The following is a 16,848-nucleotide window of genomic DNA, read 5'->3' as shown; positions in this document are numbered from 1 at the left end:
ACTGTATACTGCATATGTGGGCATCTTTGTTTTTAAGTAGAAAAAGGATGCAGAAAGGGATTTAGTAAATTTTTGTAAATCTTTTAGGAATAGAAACTATTTGGGGGAGGGGAGGTTTGGCCCCTTCTACCTCCTTACCACCTAATCCAGTGTCAGGCAACGGTAAGGCCTCGAAAAATGATTTCTGAATGAGATATGAGAATACATAACGTCTCTTAGGAAAAGGGAAATAAGAATTCAGGCAATAGTCTAGAAAATTAAGAAAAACTCAGACACAGCCTTAATTATCCAAGTCAGCAAAACAGTGACTTGGATAATTCACCATGTCCACATATTTTAGCAAAACTAAAATATGTGGACATGTGCCTCAAATGTTCAGTTTATTTGTTAGAATGCATCTCTAGCCCTATGTCTTTCTGAGACACTCCTGAAAAGCATCAGTTTAGAGGCTCCATTTCAGACCATTTTCAAAACGTCGTATCTATGTACTCCCATGAGATTATCTAGCAAGAAAAATGTGTCATTTTCATTAAAAAAATTCAGACTGAACAAAAAAGAAAGTATTTTTCACAGATGAGCCACATTGCTTATAAATATCCAAATCAAATGAATTGACAACAGAGGTAATGATGAACAGATCTCCTCGACTCATTTAGGTCCATTTGCAAAAGCCATGTACCTCAAGAGGTACATGTAAATATACACGTATAGATGTTTAACTACAAACAGTCTGCAACAGAGAACCATGTTAAACTGTTAGCAGCGTTTAAAAAAAAAAATCTGTGTAAAGAAAAAGGGTAACTGAATGACTCATTTTGGAAAAAGTATTTAAAAACTTTCATTTCTATATCCATGCCTTGTCATTTGATCCCCCAAAATGGGATCTGAGAATACTATTATGTCATTATTGATCAAAAAATGAAATGTTCTATTCAAGCGGGCCAAGAAAGGGGTAATTTTTATCAAATAAACAATTAAGGAAATCAAGACAGGAGAAAGAAATGAATATTAAAAGAAGAGAGGAAAGCACCTGCTTCCAAAATCCTCTGCTTTACAGTAATGATCTGCCATTTTTTTCAATTAATTACATATTAAGAGGACATAAAGATTTATTCTTAAAGTTATCTTGATTCTAAGCACATTTCACAAACTAAAACGATCTAATATAGTTATAACACAAAAAAATTGGTGTTGTTATTCTCCACAGCTTCTGTAACTGGGTAGCTTGAGTCTCCTCCGAAATTGAATATTGACACAAACTGCTCCTAGCATGCATACATCAGGGACTTTTACTTCCAGTAAACATGAACTTAGTAAATCAGAACAATCCTCCAGCTGAAAAGAACTAGAAAAGCAGGGAAAAAAACAGGATAAATATCTGCTTGGAGGCCTGGAGGAAGAAGGGCTATCAGAGGCTCAGGGAGGTGAGTTCAGTATTTGGGGCTACTTTCCCCTGGAGATGTCTGCCAACTTTGAAGGGAATCCTAAAAGTGTGGCTTTAGGTTGGAGGGTAAAGGTCCTGGTGAAGAGCTGAAAGTGAGCACTAAAGGTGAACAGAACAGGCTGGCTCTCACAAGGATTGAAGCTCAGCTTAGAAACAGCCCAATTCCTCGAGGCTACATTCAAGTGACCCCAGATTATAAGTGCCCCATTTGTCTGACAAAAGCAAATGTGAATTATCTCTGGAAGAGAAAAACATCTTCTTAGGCCTCAAATTATTTCTACAAACAATTCTGCAAATATGATGTCCAGCACGGAATTAAAAAACAAAAACAACTAGGCACAAAAGGAGGTAAGACAATATGAATGAAAACCAAGAGAAACAGACGTTGGAAATGACTCACAAATACTGCCATAATTGGACAAACATTAAGATAATTATACGTAATATATTCAAGGAGATGAAAGACAATACTGATAATTTTGGCAGACAGCTGGAAACTATAAAAAGGAAAGCAAATGGAAATTAAAGTATCAAAAATATATAATAACTGAAATTAAAAAGTCAATTGATAGGAAAGATAAGTGAGGAGATAACCAGAATGAAGGACAAAGAGACAAACAGAAAACACAGAAGGAAGGTTAAGAAAACACAGAAGGAAGATACAGTGAAATAGCCTAACATGTATAATGGTAGCCCCAGAAGGAAAGGTGAGGGAGAATGGGACAGAAGCAGTATTTGAAGTCCTAATGGCTCATGACTTCCAAAACTAATGAGAGACATAAAGCCAAAGACTCAAGAAGCCCTAAGTTATAAGTTATAAAAAAAAAAAAAAAAAAAAAAATCCATACTAAGGACAGCACAGAAAAAACTGCTGAAAACCAAACACAGAGAACATTTTAAAAGCAGCCAGAGAAAAAGACGACTTTCAAAGAACGACAAACAAGTTACTTCTCAACAGAAACAATCCAAGTCAGAGACAATGAGGTATCTTTAAAGTGCTAAAAGAAAGCAACGGTAAACCAGGAATTCTGTAACTACTGAAAAGACCCTTCTAAAATGGAGGAAAATGTTCTAAAATTAGATTGTGGTAAGGGTTTCATAACTCTGTGAAAATACTAAAAACCACCAAACCGCATACTCTAAATGGGTAAATTTTATGGTATGTGAATTATATCTCAATAAATCTGTTTTTTTTTTTCAAATGAAGGATAAATAATGACATTTGCCAACAAACACTGTAAGAATTTGTCACCAGCAGACCTGCATGAGGAATTCTAAAGGGTATTCCTCAGATGGAAAGAAATGATCCCAAATGGAAGACTGGAAGATGACAAAGGTGGCACTGGGGAAAAGATGACCTTTCTGATAAACAGTACTGAATAAATGGTTCTGCTAAATATAAAATTTGACCGCTTTTTCACAAGTTACACAAAAGTCACAAGTGGACTGTAGATCTTAATTTGAAAGGCAGAACCGTAAGATTTTTAGAAGATGTCATAGGAAACTATCTTCTTGACTTTGGAATAGAACTCCTACAAATTAGGAAGAAAAAGACATGTAAACCCCAAAAGAAAACACTTTTGAACAGGCACTTCATAAAAGAGGATACCAAATAAACATGAAAAGATGTTCAACCTCATCAGTCAGCAAGAAGCTGCAATCCGAAACCACAATGGGATACCTCACCAGGATGGCTAAAATGTAAGTGTTGACAAGTGTTGACAAGGACACGGAGCACGAGAACTCTCATACATTTGCTGGCAGGAGTGTAAATTGGTACAAAAACACTTTGGAAACTTGGTGTTATCTCCTGAAGTTGAAGATATGGGTACCTTTTGACCTAGAAGTTCCACTGCTGGGTATATACCCAACAGAAATGAATGTACCAGGAGATGTATAAGAGTACTCAAAACAGCATTATTATTAATAGCCTAAAGCTAGAAACAATTCAAATGTCTACCAATACCAGAATAGTTAAATTGTAGTATTTCATACAGTGGAATACTATAGATTAATAAAAATGAACAACGGTTACGACATAATGGATGAATCTCAGAAGCATGCTGAGTGAAGAAGCCGGACACAATATATATTTCATTAGTATTTCATTTATATAAAGATCACAAAACAGTCAAAATGAAACGACGGACACTATAGTTTTTATGGGATATATGTTTGGAAGGTAAAATCACACAGACAAAAGGCAAGGACGTGATTATCCCCAAAAAGTCAGGATTGGGTTACCTCTGGAGAGAGAATTTCGAGCTCCTGGGTGCTGGCAATGTTTTTTCTCGAACTGGTAACCACCAGTCCCCCTGGCTGGGTGATAAACCAGTAAGTGGTACATTGCGGGTCTTGCACTTGACCGGCGTGCAAGAAGAAAGGAGACGGGGACAAGAAAAAGGCAGCAAAAGCGGGCAGGGAGCTCCAGGTGGAAGGAAACGACCACTTAACGTGTAAGCTCTGGGCGCTGGCACAGGGAGGCTTCGACCAAGGGTACAGAGCCCCGGGGAGCGAGGCCGGAGGGGCTCCGGGCCGGGCGCGGCCACACCTGCCGCGGGGTCGGCCTCCCCACGCGGCCCCCAGCCCCCACGTGTGCCTCCCGCGAGCTGCAAAGGCCGGCACCGCCCGCTGCTTCCAGAAGGCCGCCCACCCCGACTCCCCCAGACCCTCTCACGGTCCCCCACGCCCCCACGGTGCTCCCGAAGCCCGCCCAGCGCTCCGGACGCCGCCCGCCCGGCCTCCCCACGCCCAGGCGCCCGCCGACTCACCTCATTGTCGCTGCCGGGGTGGGCGCGCGGGGCCGGGGGCGCGGCGCGGGGCGCGGGGCGTTAGCGGGGCAGCCGGCCCCGGGCGCGGCGGCTCCGCGTCTCGCTGGGCTGCGGGGGGCAGCGAGGGCTCATCTTCTCGGGGCTGGCGTCCGGGCCGCTAGCTGCGGGGACGGGCTGCGGCGGCGGCGCCTGACAGCTGGGCCCCGGCCCCTGCCATCTTGGCGGGCGCGTGCCCGGGCCGCCGTGTGCGCACGCCGCCGGGGGGAGGGGAGTGGAGGGGAGGGGGCGAGCGTCGCCCGGGTCTCTCCGGCCGGGGGAGCGTGCGCCCGCCCGAGACTCGGAGCGCGGTCCCCGGGCGGGCGCGGGCGGCTGCGAGGCCGCCGACGGAGAAGCGAGAGGGCGCGGGCGGGCGAAGTCAGCCCGCGAGTCGAAACTGAGGGGAGAGCGCGCGCGGTGGCCCAAGCCCGACACAAAAGGCGCGGAGCCCCACCGCCCGCGCCTCCAGGAGAGCCGAGCCGGGGTCTGCGAGGGGCGGGGCGGAACCTCGGGGGGCGGGTCGTGAGGGCCCGGCCGGGCCGCAAGGGGCGGGGCTTCGAAGGAAGGGTGCTCAGTGAGGGGCGGGGAGGAACGCTGAGAGCGGGGTGGGACTGGCGGATGTGAGAGGGGCGGGGCTTAGAAGAAAGCGCGATCCGTGAGGGGCGGGGCCGCGGAGGAGGGCAGGGCCCAAAGTGGGCGGGGCGCTGGCGCGGCACGTGGAGCGCTGTGTCCTCCTCCCCGCGCGGGGCGCCTCTCTCAACTGCAAAGGCAGCTGAGCGCGCCGGCGTCCGTGCGACTTGGCCGGAGGAGTCCACCTTCCCCGGCCCTGCGGCGCGCCCAGCCTGCTCCGAGGCAGTGAGCAACCCCCTCTCTTTGTAAATAAAGAGACAAGGCTGGGACGGGGAGTCGTATCTTTGAGGCAATATCAACAGCTGAAGGATCTCCCAGTCCAAAAAAGCCCCACCTGGCGGCTGCAAACCACAGCTTGTGAAAAATCACATCGACTGCACGAGGTCGTCCAGGTTTTCTCTGGTTGTTAAATCCCCAACCTTCCTAAAGGTTAGCCATCCTCATAGCTGGCTGGAAACCCTAAACCCGCAGAGTCTCACTTCTCAGTTCTAATTAGACACAGTTCGTCATGCTTTCTCAGTATCGCCACTAATGCTCCCATTCCCCTCTATCATAGCAACAATGAAATCGTACCTACCTTTTAAAAAATTGCCTCTGAGCAAGAGCACATCAAGCGTTAAGCGGTTTCTGGCATATAGGAGGGCAGCGAAGGGTCGCTATTCTACTCCTGGCCCAGAGTGAGAAGAGTGGTTTTGCCCAAGATACAGGAAGTGGTGGAGTCAGTTCTCAAGCCAAGGATTTTCTGACTCAAAATCCCAGTGCCCATCCATTCTTTTTTAAAAAAAATAAATTTATTTATTTATTTTCAGCTGCCTTGGGTCTTCATTGCTGCACGCAGGCTTTCTCTAGTTGTGGTGAGCAGGGGCTACTCTTCCTTGCGGTGCACGTGCTTCTCATTGCTTGTTGCGGAGCACAGGCTCCAGGGCGCGTGGGCTTCAGTAGTTGTGGCTCCTGGGCTGAGTTGCTCCGCAGCATGTGGGATCTTCCCGGACCAGAGCTCGAACCCATGTTCCCCGCATTGGCAGGCGAATTCTTAACCACCGCGCCACCAGGGAAGTCCCGCATCCATTCTTGTTTGCTGCAGTTGTTTATCATTCTTATGCGTTGCAGATGGATCCCCCTTCCTCACCATCCACTTGTCCTCAGAGTTCTTTAGCGATTGGCTGTCACATCTCCACTTTCCTTCCCCGATTTCTTTGAGCTGGACTCTTCAAACTCAAAAGGGCACCTTGGTCCTCTAACAGTCCTGTTAGCAGCCCCAGAGGATTTCAGCCCCTCCTAACCTTATTTGTCCCTCTCTTTCCAGGGTCAAGATCGGTCTCTTTGCTACAGAAGAGACTTGTTAGACCTTAAAAATTACTAAAATGGACAAGCCCCAGGTCACTTGGAGATGTCCCAGTGTGCTCTGCAGAGGCAGGGTCACCCCTGGTTCATGCGTATCAAAGTTCTGTGAGAAGACCCTCCCAGGATATTGGCCTGTTTGTTCCCAGCCTGGTTTATTGAAGCACGTGGCGCACTCTAACCTGTAGATCAAGCACTCCCCTGCTGTCTTGGACTCTGCAACTGGAAGAAGATTTGCTGGGAGATGTTGATGGCAGACTTCCTATAGAACATTAGCACCGAAGGTGAGGGGGACTTGCCTCCGTCAACCTATCCTGCTAACTACTAATCTCCTGGAACAATAAAGGCATTCAAGTTCCTTTAAGGAGCATCAGAGAATATGGATGCTGTAGAGGACCCGCAAATCTTACTCTTAGTAAAGGGTTCGGTGCACAGAACACGGAGAAAGGTTTAAGCGGCCCAACATCACTCAGTGAATTCACGAAATCAGCTGTGTCAGCCTCCTTGGGAGGTTTCTTCCATGTGATGTTTGTTCGTTAGAGGGCTTCTTGAGCTGCAGAAAGGGCCATGTGGGCAGGTAGGGACCACTTGTGCCCTAAGCTGAGCCCCACTTCCCCATGAATGGGCATTGGTCTTTGTCCAACCAGCCTGAGGATGCTTGGGGAGACAGAGCCCTGCGTTTTACTCGGCAGCTCAGACCTCTCTGAGCCTCCATTTCTTGCTGACAGATGGGACTCCTAACGCTGTCTTGCAGGCACTGCTGAGGATCAGCACAAAGTCAGCTCCCAAAAGATCCTTCCCGCCCTTCTCCAGTGCCTCTCTCACAGCTCCTTCCCCTTTCCCTTGACTGTGCAGCACTTAAACCCATCCTCTATTTAGCATCTTTCCCGTTTGCTGAATGAAGCCTTTATTTCTTAAAAGTACATGAATTCATGTTTTCCATTCTGCTGCTAAAAAGAAAATTAACATTTTGCGGGGACATGTGGCCCCTGAACGATGTGTATCTGGAAGTCACCAGTTCTTGGATTTGAAAAGATTGCTCACCAAAGTCAGTGACTTTGTATTGGGGTTCAGGACAAGTGGCCAGGCTGACTATCTGTGGGTCAGCTCCGAGGCACTCCTGGACTGGATTTCTCATTCATGGGGGAGGCAGGAAAGATGGGGTTTCTGCTGTGTGTTAAGCCGAGGCTAGTCATAGAGCCCCAGATACATAATAGAGCTAAAAAGTCCTTAAAGAGTATCTTACCCAACCTCCTTGTCCAGAGGGTGGAGGTGAGGCCCTGAGAGGGCGCGCGGGTGAGTGGATGAAGAGCCTAACAAACACATTTCTGCAAACAACAAGCCCCAGGACTGCCCACGTTATCCCATGCTCCCTCCCTGTTTCTAGAAGTTTTTCCAGCCTGGAGTCACTGGTGAGGAACCAACTCCATAGATCATCTTCTCCATTACTTGGGGTTGCCAAAACAAAGTAATTGCCTCACTCATCACTAATAATAAAAAGAAACACAGTTGCTTTTGATGATTCACCAAGGAGACCATGCATGGTTTATATTAAGGAGCCGAAGTAAATTACTAATTCGTGTCAGACACCGAAGTGTCGTCTTCGAAGGGAAGTCAAAAGAGGTCTCAGGGAACTTGGGATCATCTGTGACCCTGCAGCCCTTTTTTGAAAATCCCCACTCACACCGTTAATCTCCTTGACCAATTAAGTTATTACCAACAGTTGTTTTCCTTAAATACAGCACAATTTGTTTTCATTCATTCATTCATTGTTTATTGAGCACCTACACATCTGCCTCCTCTCACGCCCAGCCCACTGACTCTCTACCTGGCCAATTATCTTCAACTCCACCCACATGTCACCTCCCCCCGCCCCGGCCCCCCAAACACTCTGCACCCCCTCCCACAGGGCTGTAGGCACCATTCTCCAAAAGGCTTCAGGGCTTTGGGCTCCACCCCATCACACCCTTGCCATCCCATTCTGGGATGGTCTTTTTACCTGCTGGCCCCCGCACTGGACTGTGAACTTCATGAGAGCAGCAGGCATGTCTTCCGTGCTTATTCCTCTTTGTCCTCCCCGAGCTTCTTTCCCCACCCCCCCCCGCCCACCCCGAGCTTCTTACAGCACAGAACTGACATGTCATCCTCATCCAAATGGTGCTTGTGTGGGGCGGGGACAAGCCTGCAGACATTATATTTTGGAAACCCAAGCTCTTGCTTGTGTCCTGGGTGCATCTGGTGGGAAACATAAATTGTTCCTGGCCCACCTTGCCTTCCACACACTGAGGCTGGTGTGGGGCTCACAGCTGGAGCTTCGCTGTGACTCCATCTCTCAGGCTCCTCAGCTCAGAAAGCAACTCTCCTGAAGATTATGTTTCACCCACTTTGAAGGCTCAGGAGGGGGCGACTCTTGGGAGAGGAGCCGGCAGTGGTCATAGCGGGGATGACTGCAGCTTTCTGCTGGGGTAACTCAAAGACCTGGACCAATCTAGGGGAAGCTGGGCCAGATGTGTGCATGTTGGGGGCAGGGGGAGGACCTTGGGTACCCATCCAGCAGAGGGCAACTTCTTAGTGCCTGTTTGCACTGGGAGAGGAGCATCGAGGACCCAGGCTGGAGCAGGCCTGCCTTTCTGGAGGAGCCTGGCGCCAAGTCCTGCCATCCTGGGCTGCCTGAGTGTTCCCACTTAACAGGATCTTAATGTTCCCGCTTCATTAAATTAAGAAAAGTTAGCCAAGTGCATCCCTCAGGCCAGCCTAGCCTGCAATCCTAGAGGGAGCTGCTGATTCCTGGGAAGCGTTTAGCCAGGAGCCTCCAGACCTTTGGGAAAGGATGCCCCGGCCAGCTCCTACCTAGGAAGCCCAACCTCCTTGGCATTCCCAGCCCCAGCCATCAGGTCCCAGTGTGGGCGGCTGTTCACCAGTAGCCTGCGGAAGAAACGTCCTGGTTACTTCTCTCCCTGTCGGCCGTCTCACACCTGCCCTGGAGACCCTGACAGCCAGGCCTCTGTGGGGAACTCATTTCTGCAACAGAGCTGGGAGGCCTGGGCCTCCAAAACCGTGAGCTTGGGAAGTTTAAAGACTGCCATCCCCCCACAAAATGCTCTACCACGCTGAGCAGTCAGAAGGTGACGTGTCTAGAGGAGGAAATGACAGAGAAGTTATCAGGAGAGTCAGGAAGATCTTGCAGAGGAACAATCTGAGAACAAAACATAATTCGTGAGAACAAAAACCATTACTCCATAATTTAAAAGATTAATTAGAGGCAGGGAAAAGCAGAAAAGACACTGATCTAGAACTAGGGTTGGCACACTTTTCTGCAAAGGGCCAGATAGTAAATATTTTTGGCTTTTTGCAGACTATTCGGTCTCTGTGTCTCTGTCACAACTACTGCTCTCGGCCATCACAGTGTGAAGGCAGCCACAGACAATCCCTAAACCAATGGATGTGAGTGTGTTCCAATAAAACTTTATTGACAAAAACAGGTGGCAGGCAGGATTGGGCCTGCAATCCAGGGACCTAAAAGATCAGATGAAAAAATTACTTTGTGAAGCAGAGTAAAAAAAGAAAGAAATGGAAATTATCATTGACAAGATAAAGCACGTAAATGATGGATTCAAGAGATCTAACTTCTAAATAAGAGGAGTTCCAAATGGGGTGGAAGGAGGAAAAGCCATAATTGAGGACAAAATAAGAGTTTTTAAATCAAAAGAGCTCGTCAGAAGACTGGAGGCTTTCCCCTAAGATCAAACAAGACAGGGTTATCGACTCTCACCACTGCTTTTCAAGATTGTACTGGAGGTAATTAAGCAAGGAAAAAAAGGCATTCAATTGGAAAGGAAGGAGTGAAATGATCTCTATCTGCAGATCACAGGACCTTGCGTTTAGAAAATCCTAAGTAATCGACTGAAAAACTATTAAAACGAATACATGAGCTCACTAAGGTTGCAGGATGCAAGAGCGATATTCAAAAAATCAATTGTATTTCTATATACTTGCTATGAACAATCTGAAAATTAAATTAAGAAAACAGTTCTATTTACAATAACATCAAAAAGAATAAAATACTTAGGAATAAATTTAACAAAAGAAGTGTTAAGACATACACTGAAAACTACAAAATGTCATTGGAAGAAATTAAAGAAGACCTAAATAAAAGGAAAGACATCCATTCGTGGATTGGAAGACTTAATATTGTTACAAAGGCAACAGTCCGCAGATTGATTGCAAACTCAATGCAATCCCCATCAAAATCTCTTTTTCAGAAATGAGCAAGCTGATCCTAAAATTCATTTGGGAATGCAAAGGACCCAGAACAGCCAAAACAATCTTGAAAAAGAACAAAGTTGGAGGACTCATATTTCCTGATTTCAAAATTTATTGAAAAGCTTTAGTAATCAAGACAGTGTGGTACTGGCGTAGACAATATAGATCAATGGAATTGAATTGAGAGTCCAGAAATAAACCCTTATACTTATGTTCAATTGATTTTTGACAAGGGCTCCAAGATAAGTCAATGGAGGAAAGAATAGTCTTCAATAAATGGTGCTGGAACAACTAGACATCCACATACAAATGAATGAAGTTTGGACCCTTTACATCATACACAGAAATTACCTTAAAATAAATCATAGTCCTAAATGTAAGAGCTAAAACTATAAAACACTTAGAAGGAAACATGTTTAAATCTTCATAACCTTGGGTTAGGCAAAGGCTTCCTAGATATGATTCCAAAGGCACAAGTAACCAAAGAAAAAAATAGATAAATTGGACTTCATCAGCATTAAAAAATTTTGTTGCAAGTAATACCATTAGAGTGAAAAAACAACCCACAGAATGGGGGAAAATATTTGCAAACATATATGTGAAAAGAGCCTTGTATCCAGACTATATAATGAACTCTTACAACTCAATAATAAAAATACAAATAAGGCAACTAAAAAGTGGGCAAAGGATCTGAATACATATTTCTCCAAAGAAGAAATAGAAATGGCCAACAGGCACATGAAAAGATGCTCAACCTCATTAGCTATCAGGGAAATGCAAATCAAAACTGCAATGAGATACGATTTCACACCCACTGAGATGGCTATAAATGAAAATTGTTTTAATTTAAAAAGGGAAATAAGTGATGTTGAAGATGCAGAGAAATTGGAACCCTCATAATTCTGGTGGAATTGTAAAATGATGCAATCTCTTTGGGAAACAGAAAGGCAGTTCTTCAAACTGTTCAAAAAAGTTATAATACAACCCAGTAATATAACTCCTAGGTATGTGCCCACGTGAAATAAAAACATATCCACGCAAAAACTTGTACACAAATGTTCACAGCAGAAGTATTCATAATAGCCCCAAAGTGGAAACAACCTAAATGTCCATCACCTGATGAGTGGATAGACACAGTGGGGTCCCTCCATATACTGGAATGTTAGTTGGCAATAAAAAGCAATGAAGTACTGACACATGCTACAACATTGATGGACCTTGAAAATAGTATGCTAAGTGAAAGAAACCAGTCACAAAGACCACATATTGTATGATTCCCCTTATAGGAAATGTCCAGAAAAGGTAAATCCACAGAGACATAAAGTAGTTCAGTGGTTGTCGAGGGTTGGGGCGGGGAGCAGGAAGGGAACAGGGAATAACTATCTGTTATGAACTGAATTGTGTTCCCTCAAAATTCATTTGTTGAAGCGCTATTCCTGGTACCCCAGAATGTATTTGGAGATAGGACCTTTAAAGAGTTAAGTTAAAATGAGGCCATTAGTATGAGCCCTAATCTAATCTGACTGGTGTCCTTAAAAGCAGAGACTAGGACACTCAGAGAGACTCTTGGAACAGAGGAAAGGACGCCTTGAGAAGGTGGCCATCTGCAAGCCCAAGAAGAGGGCCCAGAAGGAACCAAACCTGCTGCACCTGGATCTTGGACTTCCAGCCCCCAGAGCAGTGAGGAAATAAATGTCTGTGGTTTAAGCCCCCCAGTCCGTGATATTTTGTTATGGCAGCCCTAGTAAACAAATACAATGCCAATGGGCATGGGGTTTCTTTTGGGGTGATGAAAATGTTATAAAATTATACTGTAGTGATGGTTGCACAACTGTGAATATATTAAAAACCATTGAGTGGTATTCCTTAAATGGGTGGATTTTAAGGAATGTGAGTGGTATCTCAATAAAGCCATTTGAAAGGAGAGAGCTCACCAGGCATTTGGGAGGATTGGTGGAGAAAGACACCCACCTAGCCACAATCTGGGAGGAACAGCCTTGTTTACTCTCCCATGCGTATGATACCCTTGGACAGGACAGGAGTTTAGGCCTGCACTTCTCTTTTCTCAGAGATTTGAAAACTTCGAGTTTCAAATGCAGGTAAGAAGCCGAATAAAACATCTGATTCTCCCTTTTACCCAGTGTATTACTTTCCTGTTGCTGCCGTGCAAATTACCCCAAAGTTGCTGGCTTAAAACAACACATATGGGGACTTCCCTGGTGGCACAGTGGTTAAGAATCTGCCTGCCAATGCAGAGGACACGGGTTCGATCCCTGGTCCGGGAAGATCCCACATGCCAAGGAGCAACTAAGCCCTCGTGCCACAACTACTGAAGCCCGCACGCCTAGAGCCCATGCTCCATAGCAAGAGAAGCCACTGCAATGAGAAGCCTGCGCACCAAAACAAAGAGTAGCCCCCGCTTGCCGCAACTAGAGAAAGCCTGCACGCAAAAACGAAGACCCAACGCAGCCAAAAATAAATTAATTAATTAAAAAAAAAAAAGCAACACTCATGTGTTCTCTTACAGTTCTGGAGGTCAGAAATCTGACCTCACTGGGCTAAAATCACGGTGCTTCTTCTGGAGGCTCCAGGAGAGCGTCTGTTCCTTGCCTTTTCTAGCTTCTAGAGGTCACCTACATTCCTCGGCTCATGTCACCTTAGGAAGGGGCCATCTTCAAAGCCAGCAACTAAGGTCAGGTCTTTCTCACGGGGCATCACTCTGACCTTGCTGTGTAGTCACATGTCCCTCACCTCTTTTCCCTCCTTCTCCCATAATTAGGGACCCTTGTGATTACACTGGGCCCACCTGAATAATCCATGATAATCTATTTCAAGGTCAGCTGATCAGCGACCTTAATTCTACCTGCAGCCTTCATTCCCCTTTGCCATGGAACCTACATACTCATGGCTCCTGGGATTAGGACTGGACATTTTAGGGAGGGGGTGGAGGGTGCATTCTGCACATAGGAAATCTGTTTTTTCTCCCAGGAGGCTGAAAGATTCCTGGAATTACCCTTCTTATCCTAGGAGTTCAGAAATTTCACTGGAGTGCAAAGAAACCCTAAATAACCATAAAAAATATGGTAAAAATTTAGCTTGGAAATGTAAAAATACTCTTCTAGATAACTTTGAGCTGAAAGAGGAGATCAATATTAAAACTACAAATTAATAAGAAATTAATGAAAATGAGAAGACGTCAGGGTAACACCTATGGGATACACCAACAGCAAACCTTACACGTTTTTATCATATAACAAAGGATATGTATAAAGGAATGAAGCATTCAACTTAAAACACAACAAAATAAATAAAAAAATTATGAGGAGGAAATTATTTAGGATAAAAAGCTGAAAAGAATGAACTAGAAAACAAAAAAATACCAAAAAACGAAATTAAAATATGCTTCTTCCCGAAGAAATAAAATGGAAAACCCACAAAGCCCAAGAAATAAAAGACCAGAAAAGAAAAGTACACTAGGAATGAAAAAGGACTTATAATTGCACGGGGTAAATGAGAACAAAATAATTACATGAGGATACTATTGCAGTTGGATTTCAATAAATTTGAGGATCTACATGAAATGGATGATTTTCTTAAAAGACAGATAGAAAGGCTGGTAATAAGAGAACTTAAATTGGACTGAACCCTAAAACCAAATTGATAGCGGGGGTGCCTAGATGGTAAGCATTGGGGGAAGCCAGCCACCTCCAGGACCTCCTTGGAGACACGTGAGTGGCCGAGTGGCTCCTGGCAAGACAACAGGTGGAGAGTCAGCCCCAGACAGGGAGGCCACCACTCATGTGGGGCCCTGGGCAGGCCTCTGCCCTTGCTGGGCCTGGGTGTCCTCCTGCATTGGATCCTGAACAGGAGACTTTGGCCCCCAAGTGGAGGTGGGATGGAGGGTGGGGAGGTGGGAGAGGGAGCGAACACAGGATGAGAGCGTTTCTGGTCACCTCCACCCCCTGAAGCCGCAGCAGCTGCATTCTCAACCATATTATAGCGCGGATTTTCCTGTAAGACTTTTTTCTTTTTCTCTTTGATTTATTCTCCTCTGTCCACTTTAATGAAATCATTTCTGATTTTATTCAGTTCAGAGGGATACAAGGTAGACTTTATCATACAACAGCATATACTTGTTTCTCTACTGGCCTCTTTTATTGTTATTTATTTATTATTATTATTTTTTAACATCTTTATTGGAGTATAATTGCTTTACAATGGTGTGTTAGTTTCTGCTGTATAACAAAGCTATACATATACATATATCCCCATTTCTCCCCCCCCCTGCGGCTCCCTCCCTTCCTGTAAGATTTTATCTGCAGAAAGCTGTTGCTAAAACGAACATTGGAAGTCAGATGATCCCCCCGCCCCCGAAGTGCTTTCAGCTTTGATCTCTTCATAGCATTCACCTGCCAAAGTTCATGGGTTATGCTTTGACAACTTGCTTGTCCCTTAGGATTTTAAAGATGTTTATAAGTCCCCAAATGGAGACGGATGTGTGTGTGTGTGTATCTGTGTCTGTGTGCGTTCCTTCTTTTACAGAAGGGCTGCTTAATTTGGAACATAATTGAAATTTGCTTTCCCCAGATGACCTAGAACTAGCTAGCACGCAGGGGCTGATGGGCTGGTGAGGCGGGCACACTGTCTATCCACACACACGCCCAGCTTTGTCCCCTGAGAATGACGAGCTTTACAGCCTTTAGGTAAAAATAGCTTTGTGCGGCTTCCACCAGGAAGACACACAGAAAAGGAAAGAGGATTCATTTGCTACAAAAGAAAAAGCCTCCCAGATTGTTACCATAATTTTGGAATTCACTTTTTGCAAAACCTATCAGGGGACATATAGATGTTCTTGCCCTCTAATCCAGTAATTCTACTTCTGGGCGTTTGTCTTGAAGTAAATCTAAAAGAAAGACTCAGGGGACAAAGCTGTTCTCAGCAGTGTGGTTTGCAATAGTAAAACACTGGAAGCAGGAAAAGATATTCGGGGATAAGGGCAAAGGTTTAGGAATTGAATACAAGTCTGAATGCTCACCTTGCCTGTAGCTCCATTCATTCATTCGTGTATCCCCCTAACACTTACTGATAGGCTGTCCTCACCAGGCACTGTGCTAAGTGCTGGAGAAAGAAGAATGAACAAGATGTGGAGTGTGTATGCTTTAGGCAGCTTATGGACAGAAGGGCTACAGGCAAGTAGACTAAGGAAACCCATGCTTACAATTCATTGTGATAAGGTAAGTACAATGGAGGGGGAGGGGAACACATAAGAGGGACCAGAAATCAGACTAGGCACTCTGGGAAGGCTTCCTGGAGGAGGTGTTTTTTTCTTTTTCTTTTTTGTCATGCCTTGTGGCTTGCAGGATCTTAGTTCCCCAACCAGGGATCAAACCCATGCTCCCTGCAGTGGAAGCGTGGAGTCCTAACCACGGGACCACCAGGGAAGTCCCCAGAAGGTGGCTTTTTAGCTGAGTTATGAAAGTTATGGTGGTTGGCCAGGAAAAATGGGAGGAAGAGTGTTGGGGCAGAGAGCATGTGTAAAGACTGGTGAAGGCTGGGTGGTGACAGGCAGCGTGCTGGGGTGTGGGGACAGAGAGTGGTAGGAGAGAGAGGTGGTGTGGGAGAGGAGCCTGGAGCCCCCTGAGCAGGCCCCGTGCACAGCGTGAAGGAGCTTTTCCCTAAGAGCTGCTAAAGGGGTTTAAGCAAGAGAATGGGGGTGTTTAGAAAGCTCACTCGGCTGCCACGTGGCGTAAGGCCAGTGGGGCTGCAGCTGGGCCAGGGCAGAGGCAGCACAGATGGGGAGACGACATGGACGCAGGTGATGGCCCCTTCAGTGCTGGAGACGCAGGACTGCTGAGCATGAACTCTGACTACGTGGGTTCAAATCCCAGCTCACTCACTGTGCAGCCCTAGAAAGCTACCTAACCTCTCTGAGTTTTAGTTTCCTCATTGTCAATAAAAGGAGGACCATCATAAAGAGAAGCCCCCTCCTCGGGTGGTGAGAGTGTTGAAGGAGTCGCCCTGTGTGGGGCATGGCTAAGGGCTCTCTAAGGGATGCTGGAGAGTCGTGACTATTATTGGCAGCTTGTTGACATGGGCAGCGAGTCCAAAAGAGGGGTGGAGAGGGATGCCCACTGCTGGCTTGGGCAGTTGGGAGGATGGAGCACAGGGTTTGGGGAGAAAAGTGGATGAATTGATCTGGGACATGAAATTGAGGTCCCAGTGGGCAAGCAGATGGACATCCAGGTGTGGTGCTAAGGAAGATGAGTCAAAGATACTGATCTGGGGGGGCTTATCAGGGCTGAAGAGGTGTCTGAGACCCCAGGAGCTGAGGACACAGCCCCAGGAGGGGCGGAGAAGGAAGAG

General features: G+C 45.9%; 1 protein-coding gene across 1 annotated transcript in view; it reads right to left on the bottom strand.

The window, feature by feature from the left end:
- Positions 1 to 4,744, bottom strand: part of EVL (Enah/Vasp-like) — a 163,999-nt gene extending 159,255 nt beyond the window's left edge. The window contains exon 1 of the mRNA XM_036842855.1: positions 4,216 to 4,744. Within this exon, the coding sequence (XP_036698750.1) occupies positions 4,216 to 4,220 (5 nt within the window). The 5' untranslated portion in view covers positions 4,221 to 4,744. The remainder of the gene's footprint in view (positions 1 to 4,215) is intronic.
- Positions 4,745 to 16,848: the final 12,104 nt, after the last annotated feature.

Source organism: Balaenoptera musculus, chromosome 2 (assembly GCF_009873245.2).
Source record: "Balaenoptera musculus isolate JJ_BM4_2016_0621 chromosome 2, mBalMus1.pri.v3, whole genome shotgun sequence".
Lineage (NCBI taxonomy): Eukaryota > Metazoa > Chordata > Mammalia > Artiodactyla > Balaenopteridae > Balaenoptera > Balaenoptera musculus.
Note: the sequence above shows the minus strand (reverse complement) of the source record. Positions and strands in the feature narration are given on the sequence as shown.